The sequence below is a fragment of the Lagenorhynchus albirostris genome, chromosome 15, assembly GCF_949774975.1.
Source record: "Lagenorhynchus albirostris chromosome 15, mLagAlb1.1, whole genome shotgun sequence".
Taxonomy (NCBI): Eukaryota; Metazoa; Chordata; class Mammalia; order Artiodactyla; family Delphinidae; genus Lagenorhynchus; species Lagenorhynchus albirostris.
Genome location: NC_083109.1, coordinates 83063075 through 83088199, shown reverse-complemented (window position 1 = coordinate 83088199; position 25125 = coordinate 83063075). Strand labels below are relative to the sequence as shown.

Below are 25125 nucleotides of genomic sequence, written 5' to 3'. Positions count from 1 at the left end.
CCGCGCTCGTGTCCTCGTTAAGGCTACAGAGCTGGTGGTGGCGCAGCTCACACCTGGAGCCCGGAGCCTTGGCTCCCGAGGCAGCTCTGCTCTCAGGGCTCTTAGCGTCCCCAGGGGGATCCCAGCACACTGGTGGCCCATCTGCACTCCAGACTTCTGCCAACAGTTCTGACGCTGGCCAAGCTGCTGGGAAGGGTCACTGGGTGTCAGTCCCCGAGGGACCGAGGAGGCGGTCTGTCTGCAGGAAGCAGATGCGGAGGCTGCGTTGGGTTGGGCCTGGGTGCAGCGCCTATACTCGGTGAGGACACGCAGCCCTGGGCCCCTGCATGGCCTGGACACATGGGCAGAGAAGCCAGAATTGTGGCCACGCACGTGCTGGGATAGGAACGGAGATCGCAGTGTGACTTGCTTGGTTGTTTCTCATCGTGAGTTAGAGGACACTGCACTTGAGGAGGCCCGGGTGCCCTGCCAGAGCAGAGCTTGGTGGTGTCGCTTCACGCTGGTACAGTAAATACCATGTAGTCACTATGTTTTGAGAATGAGTCAGTTGTGTCAACGCAGACAGGAGTGCGGTCAGAGTGGGGCTGGCGTGGAGAAGAGGCGTGCGCGATGTGCACGAGAGCGCGTGTCTGCTAACAGCCATGCCAGCAGCAGGGCGTTTACAAAGAGAAAGCGGGTGCTTATGCTAGTCAGGTGTTGCCGGGCTCCTTCCTATACGTGTGTGTCCCCGCGTCCTGAAGTCCAGCCGCAAACACGTGCATGAGTGGAGCCGCTCGGTCTCCCTCATCAAAACCTGCTGGGGCTCGGAGACCAAGAGCATCACCACCAGCCACCCTGAAAAGGGGCTTGGGGCTGGGCTGGGCTCAGGGGTCAACGCAGACCACACACCTCCATCTTGATGCCCACAGCCCCCAGCCCGAGAGGCTCCCCTGGTCTCAAGAGCTGGACCAGGGAGGGCTCCTCCAGACTTGCCACTGAACTTGGGCGCAGGGTGGGTGGGAACCCAGGTACGAAGAGCCGAGAGGCCTTCCAGGGAACAGAGAGCCCTGATGGGCCTGCATGCAGGGTTCGGGGAGTGAGAACCCAGCCCATGGGTCTGAGAGACACGGGTTGGGTGGTGCCTCAAGGGGATGGAGGCCTTGGGGGGATGAAGGCTTCTGATGGGGATGGGAAGCGAGATGGGGGGAGATGGGGAATCTGGGGACTTTCCTTCAGGGCATGGCTGAGGCTGCCTCCCCGCATGGCCGCCCCGTATACCCAGCCTGCCTGCGGCCGTCACGAGGACAGACGTATCATCAGTGACGCAGGGGTGAGGGTCTCAGTCCCTGAGGACCCCTCAGTGGCACTGAATCTGAAGGCGGGGCTCCCTCCCTGCAGCTGGGTGTCCTCATGCGTGTCTCTCCCCCCCCCCCCCCCGCCCCAGATCTCCACAAACGTCAGGCCCTCGTGCCACGGCCCTCAGGGTGACCTTCATGTCCCTTCATGTCCCCCTGTGTCCCTGTCTGGGCTCCCCAAGCTCCTCACAGCAGGGACCGGGTTTATGACCCTTGGCCATGAGGGTCTTGCCTGCCTGCACGTCCCCTGGGGAGCAGTGGGTCAGGGGAGCCGCTGCTTACCTTGTGCCCGTAGATCGTGGGCATCTGTCACCAGGCTCATGTTTTCTCTTTCAGTTTTTGTTTTTAAACTTTGTATCAGGAGCAAAAACTAGAAATGGAAACCAGTTTGTTTCTGCTGTATATTTGAGGGTAAAAGAGATTTTCTTTTCCATAGTGTAAAGAGAGTAGGTGCAGATGAGCTCTGTGTGTGCTGTGTGTGTGTGTGTGTGTACACGTGTGTGTCCCAGATCTTAAGAGATTAATTCAATCTAATAATTCCCTGGGCCAAGGCGTAATCGATTTTGATGGATCCCAGGGCCGCCTGAAGTCCTCAGTAATGTGATGATGGCCCTGACGTAACGGGATTAAGTCCTGGACAGACCTGCATCCTGTTGTCATTTCCATGTGGGGAAATTAAGACCATTCATCATGACTAACTCTTGCAGGAAGCAGATTTGGGAAGCGCTCATCTGGGTGCCGCGCAGGCAGGCGGGGTGCATGCGGGGCGGGCCAGGCAGCACAGCACGGCCAGCATTTGGCTGAGTGGCGGGCGGAATCGGGGGGCAGAATGTGAAACATTTTCCTCGAGGAAGGAAACTTAAAACCCAGCTCGGCCCCTGTGGCATTTATGAAAAGCGCACTAACTTGTGTAGGGCCCGCGCCGCCCTGACTCACGGGGTCCCTCTGCTCTTAGGGGGGCGCGTGAAAACCTGGAAGCGGCGCTGGTTCATCCTCACCGACAACTGCCTTTATTACTTTGAATACACGACGGTAAGTGCAGGGCAACTGCGGGGCTGCCTGTCCTCCGCGTCGCGTCGCGGGACCCTCCGCGGGTGCCGGGGGAGGCTGGCTGAGCGCTCTCCTCCCGCAGGATAAGGAGCCCCGGGGAATCATCCCGCTGGAGAACCTGAGCATCCGGGAGGTGGAAGACCCGCGGAAACCCGTAAGCTGGCTTCCCTGCCCCCCGCCCTCCCTCCCCTCCCCTCCCCTCCCCTCCCCCCGGCGCCGGGTGACTGTCGTGTCTGTCTCCACCAGAACTGTTTCGAGCTTTATAACCCGAGCCACAAAGGGCAGGTCATCAAAGCCTGTAAGACGGAGGCGGACGGCCGGGTGGTGGAGGGCAACCACGTGGTGTACCGCATCTCGGCGCCCAGCCCCGAGGAGAAGGAGGAGTGGATGAAGTCCATCCGGTGAGCCCCCGGGCCAGCGGGGGCGGGGCCGGAGGGCGGGGCCCGGGGCTGTGGGTGGGTCACATGGGGGTGGGGGCAGAGGGGGCGGGGCCGCGCGGGGGAGGACCGGCCCTCCTCGCCTAACCGAGTTTCTTTCTCATTTTTCCCCCAGAGCGAGTATCAGCAGGGATCCTTTCTATGACATGTTGGCCACGAGGAAAAGGAGGATTGCCAATAAGAAATAGAGCTTTCCTGGCCTGAGCAGCAGGTAAAAGTAAACTCAAACCCCGCAGCAAAGAGTGACTGGGGGCCTCCCCGCAACACCCTGGACCCGCGGCCTGGCTCCTCAGGGACGGCGGCCCCCGCTGGTCTCGAGGGGCCTCACGTCGTCCCTTCCTGCTGCCCTCCCGGCGCCGAGCGCATCCTTCTCGAAGTCTCGTCCAGCAGCTGCGCCTGGTGGTTCATACGTGAAAATCCGCGTGGCAGACGCGGGGTCACACGTGTTCCTTTGTGGTGGTGTTCGCCATTCTGGAAGCCGCTGTTTTGTATCATAACAGGAAAGGAAAAGCTACCAGTTTTTTATTGTTTTTTTTCTCAGATATATAGGATTATAGCTTTTATATGCCTTTTTATATTCTCAAATTATAATGAAAGATACTTTCTAACAGTAGTATTTTTAGAATGGCAGCTATAAATTTAACTTCTGGACACAAGAATATACTGTGCACTGAGAACAATTACATGTGTACACGTATGCAGTCCCCGGGGGGCTGGGGGGGCGCCCCGCCCGTGGGGGGCGCCCAGGGGAGCTCCTGGTGGAGGGAGGCGCACGTGTCCTTGACAGCCAGCACTGGGTGGGGCGGGGCGGAGTCCAGTCCTCTGGGACTGTTCAGCTCAGACTTTGTGGTCCCACAGATACTTTCTAAAGAGGCAAATTGTTAAAATATAAATTTCGGTTTGGGGCATTTGTCCTGTAACTTCTGAATCCCAGGATAGACAGCGTATATGTTGGACCACATGAAACTTCTCATGTTTGACCGTTTCTGACGCCCACAAACAGCAGTGTCCTGTGGTCCAGCTGAATACGTGGTTCAGACCAGCTGTGACCACTGTCTTCACTACTTGTTGGCAAAACGAATGCTTAGAATAATTTGACCACATTTCTTAACGTAATGAGTAGACCTATAAGGAGATAGGGATAATCTTATTCCATGTTTTCAGAGATTTGATCTTTCGTTATGGGGAGGGAAGAGAGCAGGCGGCAGGGTGGGGATGAAGAAGTGGAGCGCTTAGGCTTTTCTGTAAATAGTTTAAAACCCCAAACGTGCACTGGTGACGGGACTGCTGAAGATCGCCGACCAGGAGGTTGTCAGGTTGCTGGTGGCTGAATGAGAGAGAGGTGCTCAGTCGTGTGCTGAGGGCAGGCTGGAGCTGGGCCCCAGCACATCGCAGAACTGGCCCAAGGGTGCACAGGTGGGCCGGCCGAGAGGCGCTGGGTGCTGGGACATTTGGGGCTGGTGACAGATGCCTTTTTATTGGGAGCTTTATTTCCGCCGCCAGGACCCCTGCATGTACTACATAGGACCCCCTTGCCCACAGGGGCCGTTCCAGTGGAGGGTCCCTCCCCTGCAGGACCTCCTTTCCCTGCGCCAGCCGCGAAAGCACTCCCTCCGCTTGCACACTTGAGAGGTCATCACCTCTCCTGTGCAAAAGCAGAGTCCGAGAGTGGCAACCGCAGGCTGTACGCACTTACGTGGAGATGTAAAGAGCAGAAGGAACCGTTCCTGGGAGCTGCCTTGATGCTGAGACTGAACGGCTATGGGCCTTTGGCCTCGGTGCAGCTGACCTTGTAGCGCTAAGTCACACCAGACTGCGAAAGGGTCTGCACCCAGGACTCTCCAACATGCATCAAACTGATTTTTTTGGTTCATTCCCAAGCTTTTAGGCTTTGCTACTGTACTGATACCTCAGATTGGACCCTGTAGTTTTGAGAAAGGCAAGTCAGCATTCCTGAAGCGCGTGACTGGCGTATATGCAACTCTGGCCCCAGTCTTCCGTGAAAAGGGACGCTGCCCAGACCACCAGACCAAACACTGCTGACGACGACCTGGCAGCGCCCTCCCCTCGGGCTGGCCCTGTGCCCAGGCTGCTTGGGGCGCGGGCTCCATCAGGATTTTGTGTGGAATAACCTGTCTCTCCTTTGTCTGACCCAGGTAGGACCCTGGGGATACAGGGCTTTCTGTCTTTCGGGTGTGCCTCAGGGTGGGGCTGGGAGAAGTGAGCATAAGGAAACACCTGGAAGAAATCTGTTCCTCTGGCCACCTGTGAAGGAGCCTTGCCTGAGGCCTGTTTGCCCAGAACGATGCAGAAGGCCATGGTGCTCAGAATCTGTGTCACTTGCCCTCGGGAGTATTACGTGAAATCGTGTAACTCCAGGTTTTGTGTGACAGTGTTAACCTGACGGGGCTGTGGGGTGGGGCCCGGCTGCCTGGACCTCAGCGTGGTCCCCCGTTCATCCCCCTCCCCACCCCCCTGTCTGCGCTCAGTGCTTGAATTGTCAGTCCCAACTCTGGCCAAAGAGCTCTCCTCCAGAGACGGAGGGCAGGAGGCAGGGAAGGGGGTCGCTGGGCGGGAGACGGCGGCTTACACGGCCCCACCAGCCCCCACTAACATGTGGGGTTTAATTGGCCCACCCTGGACCCAGACAAGCAAGTGTCTTCAGGATCACGGAACAGTGTTGAGCAGTTTAATGTGGTACCAGGTTGAGTCCAAATAGGAGCTGTTTATAGATGAAGCAGCATTTAATGCTGCATATAAAGCAATGCATATTTTTCAAGTTAAAATGCATATATCTACATAGATGTGCTTTGCTGAGAAGTTAGGTCTGTTGTAGACCAGAAACCACACATTGTGATTTCTTGTTTTATTTTTTTCTTAGAAAACATTTCTATTTACAGTAAATAGTTAATATGTAAATAATGTACATATATAATATGACTTCTGGAGTGTTATTCAGTGTATATACTCCAACTTGCATGAAGAAATACCCTATATCTATTATTGATATTTTGTTGTAAAGTGGATGGTGAAGTTGGAGAGTGAATGGCTGTCAAATTGCAAATACTGTGTTGGTTAAATAAAGACGCACTGTTAAAACAAGATTGCCTGTGACTGGGTTCTTTTAAGTAGGGAGGCTGTCGGGTCCAGCAGCCCACACCTGACTCTCCCTCACCCATTTGGGGTCTGCACCTCCCAGTCTGGGACTGAGAGCCCGTGGCTTGAGCTTTCGAGGTTTTAGGAAAGTGAAGGCAAAGAGAAAGAAGTCCAAGAGAAGTGTCTGTAAGCAAATGGGGAAAACAGCAGTAAAAAATGACACGAAAGGTTTAATTTGCTGCCATTTATATACTATATAAATTTTACATGCTGTATATTTACAGTGGGGCAAGTGCTTTTTTAATCTTTAAAAAAACAAAGATCAAACTTTAGACGTCTCTGAACAACACAAACTGTATAAACCATACAGATTATTCAGATACAAACTGTATTAAATACAGTTTTCCCCACTCCAACTCCTGATGCAGGACCAGTGAATTATAAGTGTATCACAGTTTGATAGCATATCCATATTAAAAATAAAATCACAGTATGATTTTTGTCTGTAACTAGAAACTTTAAGGGACCAAGCTGACAACTCAGACTCCAATATCATAGTCAAGACAAGAGACACTGTATAAAAAAGTGTTATGTAATAAAAACGTACTGTAGGCCTTACAAATAATGTTCCGATTATACATTCATAATGTAAATACTCATCATAACTGGTAAATTGATTGGAATAGTTCCACAAAGTTCAAAAACAGAACTTGTCTATAAAATCTTCAAATCTTGAATACAACTAAAATATGAAGCAAATTAGTTTCTAGTATCAGACATTACAGAAAACAGACTGCTCTCAAAAGTCTAGTTGAGAGCTTGTGAATCTTTAAATAAGTTTTTAAATTAAATATACACACTGTCAGTTTGTACTTTTAATAATTCCATGGTTTCCCGGTTGGTCTTGCACCGGATGTCTAACTTGGAGGAGCATTACATGGAATACGAGTGATCAACCTGAGTCTGTGATTAAGCAGCATTTGAGATGTTCTAGTCCAGGGCGTTATTTTCAATGTGGTTTATATACACAGTATTTTACAATGGTCAGCAGTTGTAGAAAGTGTTCACCCATTTGGAATAAGGGTAATTAAGAAAAGGTAAAAACTAAAAAAAAAAGTCCTCCATGGTAAAATCTATACACTATTTACACTAAAGAAGCACCACGCAGATTTCAAGTTATTTTCTCTATTTGTAATTTAATGTGGGTTGGGGATGGCTTCTGTTGAACACGTTGAATCTGAAAGACAAGAGGCAGCGGGCGTTAGTTGGTCCAGAGGCAGGAAGTGGGAGCCCAGCGCCCCGTGAGCCCCGGGCGGGACTTCTCCTCTTCATTCACGCCCTCGCCTTAGCAGGCGCCCCCAGGTCTCTGGGGGGAGCCCGTCTGCCTCCCCGCGGGCGGTGAAGGAGCCGGCGGTGGCGCGGAGGCCTGCGCGGAGGGCGCCCTCTGCTGGGCGCGGTCCCGCCAGCCCGGCCGCCGCGGAGCCGCCGCAACCCGGCGATTCCCTTGCTCTAGGTAGGAAGAGGCTAATTCCTTAATGCGGCTCCGGTCTTCCCATTGATGACACGCTGTAAAGCGTGTTAATCAACTGCAAGTTAATCTCCTGCAGACAGTTCACTTAAACCCCCCTTGCCGACTACCAGAAGTTACACGTTTGGACAAAATTCCCTCCGGAGAGCAACCCTGCAGCTGCAGCGCGCCCAGGACACCAACCCCACCTCCCGGGGCCACTGAGTACGAGGCCAGGAGGAAACGACACTCCAGGTTTTGATTTGCTGTAAAAAAGCACCCAAAACCCATTCCGATCAAACCAAGCCTGAGCCCTTTCGGTGCGCGGGGCGGGCGGCGGGCACGGGAAGGGCTCCCCTCTCTCGGCCCCTCGGGTGGGGCTGCGAGAGGACATGGCTTCTCCATCTTTCAAATGTTTATCAAATGACTTGATTCTGAAGCTTCTGACCTGGCCTCACTTTCTTACAACGAGGGAGGGAGCAGAGCGACTCTCTGACTTAAGGGGCCCAAATCCACCCCCACCACACAAGGACTGACTCCCCACCTGCTACCCCCGAAGCCGAGTCCCAAAGCTCCCTCCTCAGGGCCCCTCAGCGGCTCTACAAACAAACAGGAAGAACATAGACGAAAAGAGCTTACCGTAACCAGTGAATTTTTTGTCTTGAAGCCACGTTTTCAATCACCTAGAAAGCAAAGGTTAGGAAACATTTTAATGATGGTTTTGCAAAAATTTTAGTGCCTATGCTCTGTGTGCGTTACGTGATTACACTCAGAAGCAGTCCTCAGTAGCTTAATGTCTGTTGCCTGAAATCAGTCCTACACAAGCTGTGTCTCCAAGTGTTTCACTGAAAACAAGAGTTGAGGTGATAACTGAGGACCACGTCCCCTCAGCAATAGTCCACTCTGGCCCCAGTAAACTCATCAGCCTTTCAGCATTAGGTGAGAACAGATCTCAGGCCAAAGAAATCGAGAGCTTGATGGCGCCAGAGAACAGGAGTCTGGAAGACAGGTCAGTGGTCAAGGCACCAGGACAGACACACGCAGGCCAAGACGTCCGGCCTCCACCAGCCAACAGCGATGCTTGGCCTGGGCCCGAGCAGGTGGCCCTTCCCGGGAGGTCAGGATGGGACGGGCGCCCAAGCCAGTCATTGGGCGCCATCAGATCGAGGACAGGAAAGGGGCCACCCCATCTCCTGCAGCCTCTGGAGAGGCGGTCTGGGCCACCACATGCCCACTACTGGGCTTTGCACGCCACCTACTGTCCCCCGAGCCAGCTCTGCGGGTGCACTGGCGGCCTCCAGCTGTGGTCCTCACCAGAGACCTGCAGCCGGAAGGGGATTCTGGCAAAAATGTAGAATCCCTGCGGATCTGCGCAGAATGCACACGAACAGCCCGTCTCCACTTCGCCCCAAGCACCAAGCAGACATCAGAAGGGACTCATCCCCAGCAAGCGCCTTCCCCGAATCGCTGAACTGTTCATGGGAAACCAATGCGGAAATGCAAGTAATTCCCCTCTTAACAAACACACAGAGCAAACCCGCCGGTAGCTTCCCTTTCCTGCCGTCCCTACGACTCCTCACCCACTCCGCGCGCCCCAGCACTCCCCCCACCACTCAGGAACACTCCCCCCACCACTCAGGAACACCCCCCCCCCGCCCTCGGCTCCTCCAAACGCCAGTGCACTGTGCAGCCATCTGTCCCTCCTCCACCAACCATCATGGGACTGGGCCACTGGAAGGGACAGGGCTGCCCCCGAACAAACGATACCTCACCCGGGTCCAGGACGCAGTCGAGAACCCCCTGACCCCTGGACATCTAGGACAGCGGGCAGGGTCGTGAGGGTGCGCCTCAGGGCTCCAGGGCGAGGCCAGCAAACCTGTCCCCATGGACGGGCGGACAGGCGGGCTGGGCTGGGCTCCTTGCGGCTCTACTGACACCTCAATTTCACACGATTTTCATGTGAAATGAAATATTCTTCTTTTGACTCTTCCAACCATTTAAAAACGTCAAATCCTTCCTTACCGTCAGGCCGCGCAAAGGCGGCGGCCAGTCCAGCCCTGCCCTAGGGAGGCCCCCGGCCCCCTCAAAAACGCTCAGCACTCCTTCCAGGGTCGAAGGTCATCGGAACAGATGAGGAAGCAAGGGGGGCTCTGCTTTCAGAGCAATCAGAGTAGAAAAGGCTGGGAAGTTACAAGGGAAGGCAGAGCTGTGCAAAGCAGACAAGAATCCCAGAGCCCAGAGGCCTGCAGTGACCCAGGGCACCCCGTCAGGAGCCTGAGCTTCACCAACGCAGGCCTGAAGCATGACGTCCAGCGAGCCAGTCACCAAACTGAGTTCTAGGTTCTACTCACAATGCCAAAGGCTTAAGGATTCTGGAGAGAAAGAATGTACCACAACATTTCTATCAAAAATGGCTTAAAAACAGAAGTTCTGGTCCACAATCAGACACTCAGAGCCATCAATTCCAGAGGTTCCCGGTTCCGCGTAACTCAGGTCTCCAGTAAGCGCCGCGGCAGCACGGCTAACCGTCGAGACCAGCCACAGCAGCCTCGGGCCAGCCGTCGGGCAGAGGACACAGGGCGGGGAGCTCAGAGGGGACTTACACCTTCTATGCCCTTTGAGGCTCCTTCCCTGTGTTAACCACCCTTTCCAAAGAAAAGAGTTTCTATATTCGCAGTTCCAAGTATGTCCTCTTACCCTGGCCACACTTAGACAGATGACACCTGTCATCCCTCGTTTCCATCCAGAAATGTTTTGTTTTCTCAGGGCAAGGTCCCACACCATCCAGAGGCTGGCTGGCCATGAGGGGGAAAGCGCTGTCCGCTCCCTGGAAATGGTCCACAGTCTCACAGCTGGTGGCCTCGGGCAAGAGTGGCTCTGAATCTCTAAGCGAGTTCTCTGATTTTGAGTGCTTCTTCTTTTTCTTCTTCTTCTTTTTCTTCTTGTGTCTGTTGTGCAGGTCGGCATCAGAGTGCGTTACCAAAAGGTCTGAGTACTGCTGCCGCCTGCAGAAGAAAAAGCCAGAACTCAAACCACCGGAAAAGCAAACCACCCCAAAGAGAACTGGTCTTCGATTTATACTCACTACTGTTGACACTCATTACGTGAACACAGGTAAACCCTATAATGAAAAATGCGTTGTTTTCATTGTAATAATTTTTTAAGTCTGGAGTCATAAGTTCACCAATTTCAACCTTTCCCCACCGATGCCCTTCAGCTTTGTTTGGGAGGGGAGCTATGGCCAGAACACCAGAGGAAGGATTTCGTCAATTTTTCCTGAAACTAGTGGCTGAAGGAAAAAATATTTTTGCCAGGTGTCTCAGGCACATAGGAGGGAAGGAGGTTTGATTTCCTTTTCCTTCAAGTAACCACACTCTCTACCTATGCCTCCTGGTAACCTCTTCCCAGGGTTTCGATTTTACGAGACGCCAAGGTGTAGCACGCAATGCGCAGTAACCGTGTTTGTGCTCACCCCTCTCATCGTGGAGAAGTCATTTTCAAGAAAACTACTGACCAATTTAGCTTTTTAAAAATACAAATGTCCCAATGAGATTTCAAACTGAGAAATGGAGACAGAAAACTAGACAGAGGCAAATGCAACAAACGATGTGTCTCAGCCCTTTGGGTCACAGGCACGTTCAACAGGGTGGCGGCCTCCCATTTCCTGCCACGAGGCAGTAGTCACTGAGGGTAAAGAAAGTATCAGCAGATGTGAAAATATAACTAAATCTGTGAATAAATATATTAACAATCACTGTGAAGTCAAAACATCCCAAGTTTTATCTATCTACCAAACACTGCACACTTACTCCTAGAAGTTAAAAAGCACTAACTGAAAACGGCAACATCATCTTAAAAGATGGTTTTCGGGCATTTTAAAATACCATGAAATAAGATCCAGCTTAACACAGAGCTAAGTTATAGGAATCTATAAAAACAGGGAAGTCCAAAACCCACAGGGATAAAAAGTACAAATCAGAGTCACATACACAGGACACAGCCCTTCACATGTCACCAAGCACACACACCCTCACCTGGAATTCCGCTCTCGGTGTTTGTCCTTGGATTTCTTTTTCTTTGATTTTTTGTGCTTCTTCACTTTAGGCTCCTCTAAAGGATCCTTTTGTAAGCTTCTCCAGGCTTTCTTTTCTACATGGCTGTCTTTATCCCCTACACTACTGTACCTCCGTTTTCGTGACTTGATGTTTTTGTGTTCGTGAAACTGACCGGCGAGGTCACAGCCTCTGTCTTCAGCCCCCAGTGCAGCCTTGTCGTGCGCGTACTTGTCAGCAGGGTGTGGAGGGGGCGTGTGGGCCGGGCCCGCCCCGGGGCTGCTGATGCGGTGCCGGTCCCTCTCTTTGGCCACTGGCTCGTGGCCCTTCCGGCCTCTGTAGTGGTCCTTGTGGGGCCGGCCGCTGTAGGGCCCGGCTCGGTCGTACTCTCGCTCGCCGTGGAGGGGCCTCCACTCCCACGGCTCACGGGCCGGGTACGAGGCGTACCTGTTGTGGTGGTACCTGAACCGCCCCCAGCGCATCCCGTCCGGGTAGTTCTCCCGGGCCCAGGCGTGCTCGGCCTCAGCGTGGTGGTAGCGGCCCCACTCCTGGTCGGGGGCCCCCATGCTCCGGGAGCGCGGGTGGCCGGACCTGGCCAGGGATCCGGGGCAGGGGGCGTGCGGGGCCGCGGCGCAGGGCTCGGGCCGCTCGGACCGGCACCGCTTCCACTCATGGTGGGGTCGCCTCCGGCGAGGCTGCTCCTCCGTCCCGCTCCTGCTGTCCCGCGCGTGCTCGCCGCTGGACGATCGGTCTTTTCGGCTGCGGTAATGTCCTCGGTCAACCTTTCTGAGGCTGCTGGTTTTTTCCTGCACTGCACAAGCCTCCTGGACCTTCTGCCCGGCCTTACTGTCTTCACCTCTCTCACCGTTACTTTGCTCGGGGACCCCCTCTGGACGGTTTTCTGCGATCCTGTCTAATTGCGGAGAGGGCACCCCATCTGCGGACACCCCTGTGCTTTTAGGGGGACCCTCCACATCCGTGCCTCTGTCCCGACTGCTGTGACCCAAGGGCTCAGGCTCACAGTCGCCCTCGGTACCTGACAAGGGGCTCGGGCTCAGCCTCCCCGCAGCTTCTGCTGCCGCCGGGTCCTGGGGACGCTCTGGTGACGTCCCTTTCACGTCCTGGGACGGTTTGCTCTGATCGTTTGTTAAATTCCCTGGGTCACACGGTTTAGGAAGCTGGTCACCCCCGAGGGTATCCTTGTTGGTGTTACAAAAGGTGTTGATACTCGGCAAAGCCTCCTCGGGTTTTGCCAAAATGTTTTCAGAGACTTCTTCTTTGGTAGGTTTGATGCTGGCGTCTGAGGGCAACAAAACCTTCTTGAATTTGCTGCTAAGGCTCATGACCAGCTCTAGGTTTTCACGGGAATCGGGAGCGGAGCTGCCAGCCTCCAGCTCAGCCTCGGGGTCCTGCGGAGGCCTCTCCTCTGTCCCAGTTGTACTGCAGCCCCACCGAAAGAAAGAAAGAAAGAAATCAGCCATTTACTTGTTTGCTTCCTGGCTTACAGGGACAAACACTTCAAATCGTTCATTTACTAAATATTTTATGGCGTTACTACATCTGGTTTAAACCTAAAACTGGGCTTATCATTTTTGGAAACTTCAAATTTTCTCATTAAATAAAAATGTAAAAATTTGTATCAAGCCTACCCCATTTTTCAGCAATAATAATTCCGCAATTCTAGGCGCCTTCTGTTTTCAGATATACTTCTAATTCTTCTTAATAACCAAGTCCGAACCATCAGAAAAGTCAAGTAACGATGGGGCTCTTACTTTTCCTCTGGATCCCTTTTCTCTGAATTTTCCTGGAGCCTCGGAGCTAGAGTAGCTACCTCCAGACACAGCCAAGAGCTCCCTGAATTACCTGCAAATTGTGAGGAATCACTGAGGCTTTAGAAACACTTTCTGTAGTAAAAGAACTCTGCCTTGCTTCTGATGGAGTCTCGAAGTTAATGAAAGCTGCCAGAAAGCAAGAAAAACCCTAAAGCAGGCCCGCTCTGCAGCGGGAAAATATCTGGGAGAGAGAAGACACGTGTGATCTAGAGCGTGGCAGTGACGTGTTCAAGGCTGCACGTGAGGTTAGGAAACGTGCGTAGCTGGGGACTGACTGCTTACACAATCACCTGTCACAATTCTCGCACACATTACATTTGAAGACCAACTAAGCCGGACAAGGACAGAGAAAGGAGGACAGCTATCCTGCCAGGGACTGAGTGTTCAAGTGCCCAGGGTCAACTGGGAGTGCGTGCTCTTTGCTCGTTCTTCTGAGCATTCCTAACAGTGGTTCTTGGTGAGAGCACGCCCCCCGCAGGGCCCTTCTGAAATGTGGGGTGCATTTTTGGGTTAGCCCCACGATGGGGGAGCCTCACCAGCACCAGTGGGTGGGGGTGAGGCAGGCGGTCCCACAGAACAGCTCATGTCCCAACGTTCACGTGGGTGAAAACCCCGGCTCTATTACTGGCCATTTCACAGACACCACTAGGGTGTTGATCTCAGGTTGGTCAGAGCTTGGCCAGAAGTCGTCTACCAGGAGGACGTCACGGCGCTGACGTGCGTGATGCGACCTGTGCGTGGCGCCAAGCTGCTGGCCCACCCCGCGTCCTGCGGTGGCACCGTCTCCCGGGCTGTTCACGTGGCGACACGCCACTGCCTCTGACCCTTCCTTCTACTCCCATCACATGACGTTGAGGTCAATGCACTGACTTCTTTTTTTTTTAAGTGTGGAGACAGACGATCTTAACTAGGAATTTAATTTCAGAATTCTAAAGGGAGCAAAACCAAGGCTTCGCTATTGGACAGTCGAGAAGCCCTGCGCCACCCCTTCACACCTCCTCAGGTGCCTGTCACACGGGGGGCTGAGTGGGACGGTGCCGGCGGGAGGCCCAGCCGGGGGCTGAGGAGGGGCCCCAGAGAGGAGGGGCCCCAGAGAGGAGGGGTGCTGCGGGGGGGGGGGGCGGGCGTCAGCTGGACTAACAGACCCTGTACGTGTTTACTTTCTTAAAAGGAACATGAATGAGTTCAACAGATCGTTATTCAAATCATTCCAGGGTCCAAAAGGTTCACCCTAAGACTTCCAGAGCGGCCGCACCCACAGGCCCTGCTGTGACTCCCCGGCCCGCATCCCACGGCCTTGGGACCGTATCCTACCTCATCTCATCTGTGGAGCCTTTCCCTTTGCTGCCGAGTTTGAAGGTCTCTAAGATTTTGTCTTCTGGGAGAAGTGGCAAAGGAGCAGGCATCAACTACCATAAAAAAACAGAGAGATTTCAACTCTGGGGGCCACCTGAAACCCAGCCACGTGACCCGCGGACACAAGGGTGGAAGCAAAGGCCGCCCCAGCCCCGGCCGATGCGCACTCACCTTCCCAGGGAGACTGTTTGCCTTAGAAAAGGGGTTTTCTGAGTGTAGGGCAGGCTGGACGTGGCAGCTGGCAGCACCCGAGGGTAGGCTGTTTTCTTTCGGGTCACTGTCCGTACTGGTAGCACCATTTAGAGCCACGGGCTCTCGGAGCTCGTGCGGAGAGGCCCCGACATCTTCGGCAAGCGGAGCAGGGGCGCGCGCGCTCTCGGTGGGACGGAGACTGTTCTCCTTGCCGAGGCCCTTCGCCTCCTCGTCGGACTCTTCGGACGACTCAGCGCCGTAGGGGACCAGCACGCCGGAGCTCAGCTTGGACCTGCCGTTCGTCACAGGCTCAGGGCAGGACTCCCTCAGGGCGATCTGCTTCGTTACCTTACTAGACGCGGGCATCACGGGGGCACTCGAGGTAGACTGTATTGCAGTAGAAGTCGTAATGGTAGAGGAGGGGGCGGGCTTGTTAGCGCTCTCCGAAGAGCTGCTGTGGAGAGTAGGCTGTGGCTGCATTTTCTGCACAGGTAACTTGCTGTGAATACTGATCGTGATTTTCTGTTTCTTGGGATGTTCTGGAATAACTGAGGGCCTGTTAACCGGCCAGTCCTGAACAGATGTCGAGGCGTTAACAGGGCCAGTCCTACTGACACTGGAATTCCCGTTAGGACTTGCCATGGAGCTGCTCGGCATTTCCTTCAAGGGTCCTGTCCCGTTTAGATGAGGTGGGTTCTGGAAACAAGCAGACCACAGCCAGTTGAGAGCTCCAGAAACAGTCGCAAACTCAGAAACCTGAGGCCGTGGGCCTCTCCCACTTCGGTTATCTTTTTCTTTTGTGAATAACAAGTTTCACGCACCTAGAAAGCCCTCCCCCTCTCCTGCGGGCCTGCCCACCACAAACCTTTCTGGAAAAAGCAACAGCAGTGGCCCCTCCACACAGGGCATGTGCTCTCCAGTTGGCCGTGTCCTGAGGTCTCACTCAGGCAGAGCCCAGGGCAGGACCTGCTGCCTGTCCAGCTCCCTAAGGCACTGAATCTGTGACTCCCTATCAAACTGAAGGCTGTTATGACACTATGGCACAGGTGAAAGGATTATTCCAAGGTGTATACAGGCTATTCCAACAAGTCCAACATGTCCACAATCTCAACACCTACGTCAAACAAAAAGCCAGGCCTCCACTGAGGACTCAGAGCTTCACACGAACCAGGCATACCTTCCATTCCCCCTGAGAAACCATGAGGGAGTGTGATCAGACCCAGCCGGACGGCACAGAGAAAATGCCAAACTCCTGAAAGGGCTAAACGGATACGACTGAAGTGTTCTTTCTGTAAAAGCATCACTTTCCTGGAGGCCAGCATTGATCAAGAATCCCCAAATATTTAATCCATTAAGTGAACGGAAGTCCAAGGTGGGAGCTAAAATCTCGAGCGTCTAAATAGACTTACACCAGACTTTCTTCTTGATCATTATGTTCATACTTGGAGATTTTCTGTATATTTGAAATATAATCAACAGCTTGAATAAACTCTTTGGACAAGAAATTCAGTTGTAGATGAGGTCATGACAACCACTGCAGTGTTAACTAGAGGGCTGGAAAGATGAACATAAAGATGACATTCTACCCGTGGAACGTTACCTTCATCATGTGAGAAGGAAGCTGTGGTCCGATGAACCCGGATGCTGCCTGTGTGTTGCTGACAACCCGCTGGCTGATCACCGGCTGGGGAGAGGACTGGCCAGGGCTATGGGCGGAATGAGTAAGTTCACCTCCTATTTTCACATCGTGGGACCTGGGGACAGAGAGTGACAGTGCTCAAGGTGATATGGGACATCTCCCCAAAAGAGACTCACGTACACCCCACCCTCAGGTAACAGGTGACATGATGTGCAGAGCTACACGCAGGGTCCCCATCAAGTCCAGGCCAACGCCGGGTGCTCAGATCGGGAGATAACAGGTCACTGGGCAAATGGTATTGTGAACTGTGTATTCTGAGGATGCCACTATCTGAAAGCTACTGTTCTTTACTTTTTAATTTTTTGAAAGCTATTTTTCTTTTCTTTTTTATTTCTATTTTTCTAATTATAAATACATACCATTGTAGAAAAATCTGTAATATCCTGAAAAGTTAGAAACAAACAAAAACACTTTGCCTCCCCTCACTGCTTTGAGGCGTCTACTATTCAGATTTAGTGGATTTTCCTCCAGGCTTTAGCCTGTACTGATTTCTTCAGTATCAGTGTGTAAAACTTCAAACTGCTTATCCTCCTTATGTGGAGCACTCTCTCATATCATTTTAAAAAGCTTTATGAAAATCACTTTTAACAGCTGCATTGTGTTTCATCATATGGATATGCTATAATTTATATGATCTTCTGCTATTGATGGAAATTTCATGATGTTCTTAATTTCCAGCTACTACAAATGAATGCACTGGAGCACACATCAGATTGTTCCAAGGCCCTACATTTCCAGAAATGGAACTAGCAAGTCAGAATATCCAGCAGCAGCAGGGGTGCTGGTGCTGGCCCAGGCCTGGCCCAGGGAGGTGGCTGGCTGCCTGTGCTCAGTGGTTGAGAGGTGACCACACCCAGGTACTCAAGAGTCCCCTTCTCCAGGCCTCCGCTCACTGCCTCCCAGGCCCGCTGGCCCACCCGGTTTGCCAGCAGCAGCAGAAGCCCACCCTCTGAGACTGCCACCTTCCCTTTCTTCTGCACGTTTCTTTATTAACCTGCCAAAGAGCTGGGAGCTAAAGCAAGCTCATGATCCATACTGAATACCACCTTCCTTACTCTCCCCACCATCGAGATGCTGTTTAAACAAACAATATTGAATTTAAATATGTTGATGAGAGGAAGAGAGATGACATAACAGAAAAGATGAAAATTTGCTTTCCTGACAATACCTGATATAAAAGAGAACATAAGCTTGTTGACTGAGTACCGATCTAATATCACTGATAGATACGATGGAGTCATTCATTTGGTACCAGAGGTCATTGCTAGCCTGCAAAACAGCCAATAAAAGAGATATTAGATACAATTAGGTAAATAGGGAACACCAATCCAGAGATGTAAGGAAAATGGGCTTTCACATTTTACCTGTAAGAGCCCCACCTTTCCTCCCCAAAATGCCAGGGCTGTCTTCCAGTGTATTGTAAAAATAGTTATTAGCAAAATCCACAGAGCTTACTTTTATGTAGCAGAAGTAATGGCCAGCATGGCAATTAAAACCAGTGTGTACCAGTACTGCATACAAATCATAAATGATCGGTTCTCCGTTCGGCTGAGACATATACGGTCGAATATCAAGATACTCAGGGTATTTCACATCCTACACAGGAATGGAAAGAGGAAAAAGGAACGTCATTTCTGAAGGTGCAGGTCATCCCATGTGCACGGGCACAGGAGACCCCAGAGCACTGTGCCCTGCGTTCTGGCAGAAAACCAGCACACTGAACCTCGTTTCAAAAGACAGAATCAACCTGGAGCACACCTGAACCTCAGTGTGTTTAATGCAATCCCACTGTATTCTTTATTTCCTTTAAACAAGTAAGGATCCACAGTAAGTGAATTCTCCAAGTCCATCGAAGGAGACAGTAACAATCACAACCTGGATTTGAGCGTCCAGACAGTCTTATTTTTATTTTTAACAGTTCGGGAACAGATTTCTTTTGCATGTTACTAGATTTCTGACCACTTTCAATCTTCAGAAAGTGGGAAGACGATAGGAAAATTCAGTATACTACCAGTCAGAAAACAAATGAATAAAAATAAGCTCTGACGAAAGAATGGCAGGATGTGACTGGGAACCCTCTTTGGATTCAAATGACACAAGCTCACTCCCTGCAGCCACTCGTCACCTGCACTGACTGTGAAGCCCAAATGAAGATAATAATCATCAATTTATCTTCAGAAAGTCTAGCCAGCTAAAGGATACAGAAAAAACACATACGCTCATAAACACACATACCAAACTACTAGCTCAATTCTTCGACATTTTTTTTCTACTACCAAGTGCTGGAAGAACTTAGAAAATCAGATAATAAAACGGTTCAATTTAGTTACTGACACTTAAGCCCTGAAAGGCTAAACATAAACGGTTATTAATAATATTATCTACAAGGGAAGAGATATGGGAACATATGTATATGTATAACTGATTCACTTTGTTATAAAGGAGAAACTAACACACCATTGTAAAGCAATTATACCCCAATAAAGATGTTAAAAAAAAAAAAATAATAATATTATCTACATACCTTAGCAATTTTTCCACCAGTAAAATTTGCAAAACGTTTCAGAGAAAGTGTGAGAACATTAGAAGATCTGTGTATAGTGAACCTCTTCGAAGCTGGAACCATATTTTTACACCTTGGAAAAAAACAGAAACAGATGTTTAAGATTAATATGTTTTTTTTTAATCTTTCCCTTGTTATTCCTCTGAAACATTCTAAATTAAGTTTCCAAAAGAAGGCTATGAGATGAGAAATACCACCCTTTTCAAACAACAGTGAAAATATTAAAATTTAAAGTATGGGGGAAACTGCTTAATTAGCATGAAAGAAAAAGGACAGTTCTGAAATGTCAGGTATGACAGGTCACTGGTATTTTAAAAATTAGATTAACATAAGTTTCTCTCAATGGAAAACAAACTGAAAAACTGGCTGGTATAATACTGTGAAAACTAAGCCCAGATACAAAAGGAAGAAAGTAAAGACTAGAAATGTCCATGAAGTTTAAAACAAAGGAGAAATCCCTATGGTCGTGGGAGGAAAGGGAGCCGTCTCCCCCAACAAAATGAACCCAGGCACACCTCATGTTATTACCCTCTGCAGATATTCCATTTTTCACAAACTGAAGGTCTGTGGCAACCCTGCATGGAGCAAGTCTACTGGCATCGTTTTTCCAAAAGCATTTGCTTACTTCGTGTCTCTGTGTCACATTTCGGTAATTCTTGCAATATTTCAAGCTTTTTCATTATTATTATATTTGTTATGGTGACCTGTGATCAGTGACTTTTTTTTCTTTTTTTGCGGTACGCGGGCCTCTCACTGTTGTGGCCTCTCCCGTTGCGGAGCACAGGCTCCGGACGCACAGGCTCAGCGGCCATGGCTCACGGGCCCAGCCACTCCACGGCATGTGGGATCTTCCCGGACCGGGGCACGAACCCGCGTCCCCTGCACCGGCAGGTGGACTCCCAACCACTGCGCCACCAGGGAAGCCCGATCAGTGATCTTTGATGTTACTATTCTAGTTATTTTGGCATTTTTTAACAGTAAGTATTTTTAAGTGAAGGTCTGTACATTGTTTTTTAGACATAATGTTATTACACACTTAGACTACAGTATAGCATAGACATAACTTTTCTATGCACCGGGAAATGAAAAAATTCATGTGATTCACTTTATTGTAAGATTTGCTTTATTGTGGTGGTCTGGAACCAAACCTGCGATATCCCTGAGGTCTGCTTATATTCAATAACAACGCTTACCTGTATTACCTGACTTAAAATGAAAATCTACTTAGAACATATGAAACAGGGCTTTCTTAAAATAGGCTCTCTTGGGACTTCCCTGGTGGTCCAGTGGTAAAGAATCCGCCTTGCAATGCAGGGCACGAGGGTTCGATCCCTGGCCAGGGAACTAAGATCCCACATGCTGCAGGGCAACTAAGCCCGCGCGCCACAACTACTGAGCTCGCACGCCTCAACTAGAAAGCCCGCGTGCCGCAAACTACAGAGTTCATACACTCTGGAACCTGCATGCCACAACTATGGAGCCCACGTGCCCTGGAGCCTGTGTGCCACAGCTAGAGAAAACCCACACGCCACAACTAGAGAGAAGCCTGTGAGCTGCAATGAAAGATCCTGCATGCCGCAACTAAGACCCAACACAGCGAAAAATAAATTAAATAGATAAATAATGAATAAATCTTTAAAGAAAGAAAGAAGGAAAGGGAGGAAAGAAAGAAAGAAGGAAAGAAAGAAGGAAGGAAGGAAAGAAAGAGAAAGGAAGGAAGGAAGGAGGAAGAAAGAAAGAAAGAAAGAAAGAAAGAAAGAAAGGAAAGGAAGAAAGGAAAGGGAAGGAAGGAAGAAAGAAAGAAAGAAAGGAAGAAAGAAAGAAAGAAAGAAAAAGACACTGCCCCCCTTTAAAAAAATAGGCTCTCTTGACTTGCTGGGGAAACATTAAAGAATAACTTAAATTCGAGGTTTCTAGCAGATACTGCCCCAAATCCTGGGAGACAGCCAGCAGTTAAGAGAGACCCTGAACTGCTCTGGGAGAAAGTGACTCCCCATCCACCCCAACCCTTTCACACACGGGAGTCCATGTAGATGCTGTTCGACACACACACTGCCGCAGCCAAGCTTCACACGCGGCAGCACTGACCTTACCTCTCCATTCCCACCCACCTCCCCAGGAGCGAGGCCCCATCTCCCATTCTTCAGTGCACTTCTCTGCAGAGTGTAAACACTGAGACACAGAGTGCCCTGGCCCTTGGGAAAGAGAGACCCAGGGTCTTCCCAGACGGTAACGGGAATCTAGCCCTGGGTTACGCAGACACACCGAACGCTTTCAAACCAAGCCTCCCCGCCCCCCATGCGGCCTCCAGCGTCACCCATCATACTTGCTGCACTTGTACGAGTTTTCTCCATCGAGCTGTTCCGGCTTCACAAACTGCTCCAATGCCTTATTAACGCTCTGGGCAGCCTGGGGACAGAGCACCAACACCACATTACCACTCATTGCCGCTTGTTAGGAAAAAGAAAAGAGATGACTCGAAAGTATAAAAGCAAACGTGAATTTTTATGTAAAAAGAAAATCTTTCATTATGACGTTCAGTTTTATATTAATACATGTACACACCAAGCTATTTCCCCTCCCATTAAAAAAAAGAGCAGATTAAAGTCAGCAAAAATATGTGAAGAGCTTGCTTGCTGCAGCATTATTTAAAATAGTGTAAAGCTGGAAACGAATGAAGTATCTACCAGCAAGGAGTCAGGCATGTAAATCGGCTGAAGCACAACACACAGAAGCCCAAGCAAAATGCAGTGAAGACAGGAAGTGGCCAGACAGACTGAAGGTATGCACCCATTTTTATAAACAGTAAACAAATACTCTGCAAGCAGTTTATATCAAGCTGTTAACAAGGGTACATTCTGAGGGATAGGATCTCACACGTCTCTGCAATGTTTCTCATTTTTGTCACTAGCGTGTATTACACTTGTAATCAGAAAAACAAAAGCTTAAGACAACAAAAAATAGGAGTTTAGAAAATGCAAGAAGCAAAACAGCACCTAAAGAATAACCACCACCTAAATTTGGCTAATATAGGCATCAGAATCTGGTTTTATTAAGATTAAGTGAAAAGTCAAAGGGTGATAAAATTATTAAACGTTTTAAGTTTTTTATGATGCCTAATACAAAGCTTAAATAATCTCCTCTAAATAAAGTCCTAGCCTATTAAAATTTTCAATTTATATTCTCTAACAAGTGTAGTCTAAATTATAAGTGAACTATACATACATAAAGTATGACTGACTTTTTTTAACTTCACCACCACAACAACTATCAAACTTACCTTTATTTCCAATGTTATGTCGAGATATGGATCAAAAGTATCTGACACACCTTTGCAATTTAAACATTTGACTGAAATAAAAAGAAAATGCAAAGGATAAGCCAAGTATAATCAGCATGGCAATACCAACTACTGAAATGACAGAACATATAAATACTATCACAAAATAAAACACACAAGGTACTTTTTTCTCTATCACATTGGGCAAACCATTTTACCACTACACAGTGAGAGGCACTAATGTGATGCACACTCACCGCTGGCTGGAGTGGAAACTGGCATAGGCTCTTGGAAGAGTGACACGGCAGAGTCAAAGTTCAAAATAAACACACCCTTTGATAAGGAGATTCTAAAAAATTATCCTGTGTATATACACTTTTACATGGACATAAAGGCATGTGTATACAGGGATGTTCAATGAAGCACTGATGGTAACAACAACAACAAAAATTAGGAACAATCTAAAAATTCCCTGATAGGGAACTAAAATAAATGGAATACTACTGCAACTGTGAAAGACTCTGTTAGACCTATATGTGCTGAAATGTAAAAAGGTTTCCAATGTGAAAAGAAGCCAGTCTGCTCATGCACAGGAAACTACTGGAATGGGACAGGGGCTGCCTCTGAGGATGGGGGATGGGAGTCTGGGCCGGAAGGGAGATACACTTTCCATTATTAACCCTTTCCTATCCTTTGCATTTTTTAAACCACATACTGTATCACACTTATCAACCTTTAAACAGAAGTTTACCTCTAGATCTTAGGTATCCTCCAAATATCTGGCAAACGAGTGTGGTAGCCTGGGTGTGTCTGTCTAATCTGAAAAAGTCAAACAGTAAAATGAGAGAAGAGTTCTACAAGAACGACAGAGGCTATAACCAGATTTTAAAAGCATGTACATCTATAAAAGAACGAGAATTCAAACAGCAGAGCTGCACAGTATGTGTGACAGCCAGAGAATAGCCTTGCCTCATCAGAACACAGTGAGGGTTTGGGGTGAGGCAGGAAAAGAGGTAGCCTGGTATTAAGAAGGGCCTTCAAAATTAAGTCAGGAATCTGGCCCTGAAGCAAGTAGTAAGAGGAAGTCACCCTAAAGCAGGACTGTGACACCGAGTGTGAGGACTTGCCGGCGAAGGCAGGGAACACAGAGCATTCTCCTCTGTTCTGCAGCTACTGTCATACTGACAAGGATAGCCTGGGCGAGGCAGTACTGATGGCAGTGGGAAGGGAATGGGAGACTTGCTGGGTGTGTTGAGGCAATACAAGTGGGTTAGGACTTGTTATCTAATTGTTTCTCCAATCTTCCTCTTGAGCCCACATTTAGATTTTAAAGAAGAAACTGCAGAAACTGGTAAGTGACCAGAATGAGAAAGACACAGGGAACAAATACAGATTTTAAAGTCTAGAGATCAACTCAGAAAACGTTGGCACAAGAAAGGAGAAGTGGTTAGTTTTGACCTGCAGAGGGATGATGATACCCAGAAATTAAATCATGTCAAGACCAATATTCATGTCCTGACATCTGTAATTAAATCCAAATTATTATAGTAAGCACACCTTTTAAAATTTCAACCATTTGAAAATAATGCCAATCACTGGAGGAAGAGGCAGCGCAAAGTCAAAAGTTGAGGCCGAAAGAGAGCTCTGCACACCCATCGTAAAAGGCTAGACTGAGTTCTGGTGAGCCAGCGAGGTAGGCGGGGGGTGGGAATGGGGGTTGACGGATGCTGTGTGTACTCACTTGTTGCTGCCATTCAAGCATGCTTTTTGCATAGCATCAACAGTGTGCTGAAGGAATTCATGGGCATCTTCTTGGCTTCCAAAGCGGAAGTGCCTAGCTATGCCTATAAAGTTCGAGTAAAGACACAGCTTTATCATCACGTGACATGCGGGGCTGTACTCCCCCAAAAGTTACATCTTATGTCAATACGTTGGTTAGAAAATACCCGATAATTATTTTATGAGGAAACAGCATTAATAAGCTCCCCTGAGAACAGCTAGGACAGGCCCTTTAGACCATTAAAAGTCCACATGGGCTAGAGTTGCTGAGAGCCCAGAGACTCTATGTCTTCAGCAATAAAATGATACCTGAATAAATTCAACTTTGGCTGTACTGTTTCAAAAATTTGTCCCAAATGTTATGTCAGTGCACACATCTTAAATCTGGCCCTAGATCTCCCTGAGAGAATCCATGTAAAACATAAATGTGTGAACCTATCTAAATTCTATCCCAATAACCTAGAGAACACACTATATTCTCCACTGAGTATCACCTTGGTCCTATTTCTAATTGACTAAACAGCCGCAAGACAAAATTACATAATAATGAAAAACAACACAAAAGTATAAACAATATACATAGAATTTTAATGTGTATGAATATATATAAATATATATTAACTTGAATCATATGAAATTGCCAATATTCTACCAGTTCTGACCTACAAAAATGACAATTTCATTATTCAACCATATATGTTTGGAGTTAGCAGGCGGTGTATGTTCATGGATGTATGTATATACACACAATGACATTCTCTTAAAGACTAAGTTTAAAAATATTAGACATGCCTGCCGTATGTGTATGTGTGTGTGTGTGTGTGTGTGTGTGTGTGTGTGTGTGTGTGTGTGTGATATATACACGTAATTAAACAAACAAAATCACCCCTGGCTAAAATTCTGCCAGGATCCTATAATGTTTAAAAAATTTTTGCATTGTCTACTCTG

At 49.3% G+C, this 25125-nt stretch overlaps 2 protein-coding genes across 9 annotated transcripts in view; one reads left to right on the top strand and one right to left on the bottom strand.

The window, feature by feature from the left end:
• CYTH3 (cytohesin 3) overlaps nucleotides 1-5923 on the top strand; it is an 82042-nt gene extending 76119 nt beyond the window's left edge. For 2 of the 3 annotated variants that reach the window (XM_060122441.1, XM_060122443.1), the window contains 4 exons: nucleotides 2290-2366; nucleotides 2467-2538; nucleotides 2631-2785; nucleotides 2937-5923. In XM_060122441.1, the coding sequence (XP_059978424.1) occupies nucleotides 2290-2366; nucleotides 2467-2538; nucleotides 2631-2785; nucleotides 2937-3009 (377 nt within the window). In that variant the 3' untranslated portion in view covers nucleotides 3010-5923. The remainder of the gene's footprint in view (nucleotides 1-2289; nucleotides 2367-2466; nucleotides 2539-2630; nucleotides 2786-2936) is intronic. The other variant, XM_060122442.1, reaches the window with a different exon arrangement.
• Nucleotides 5924-7086: 1163 nt separating this feature from the next.
• The window catches only part of USP42 (ubiquitin specific peptidase 42), a 34811-nt gene continuing 16772 nt past the window's right edge, over nucleotides 7087-25125 (bottom strand). For 2 of the 6 annotated variants that reach the window (XM_060122394.1, XM_060122397.1), the window contains 14 exons: nucleotides 24140-24242; nucleotides 23150-23217; nucleotides 22399-22469; nucleotides 21445-21527; nucleotides 19080-19191; nucleotides 18011-18151; nucleotides 17724-17824; nucleotides 16457-16610; nucleotides 14836-15552; nucleotides 14623-14717; nucleotides 11459-12916; nucleotides 10122-10429; nucleotides 8064-8107; nucleotides 7087-7154 (listed from right to left, as the gene is read on the bottom strand). In XM_060122394.1, the coding sequence (XP_059978377.1) occupies nucleotides 8100-8107; nucleotides 10122-10429; nucleotides 11459-12916; nucleotides 14623-14717; nucleotides 14836-15552; nucleotides 16457-16610; nucleotides 17724-17824; nucleotides 18011-18151; nucleotides 19080-19191; nucleotides 21445-21527; nucleotides 22399-22469; nucleotides 23150-23217; nucleotides 24140-24242 (3419 nt within the window). In that variant the 3' untranslated portion in view covers nucleotides 7087-7154; nucleotides 8064-8099. The other 4 variants (XM_060122398.1, XM_060122396.1, XM_060122399.1 and 1 more) reach the window with 4 other exon arrangements.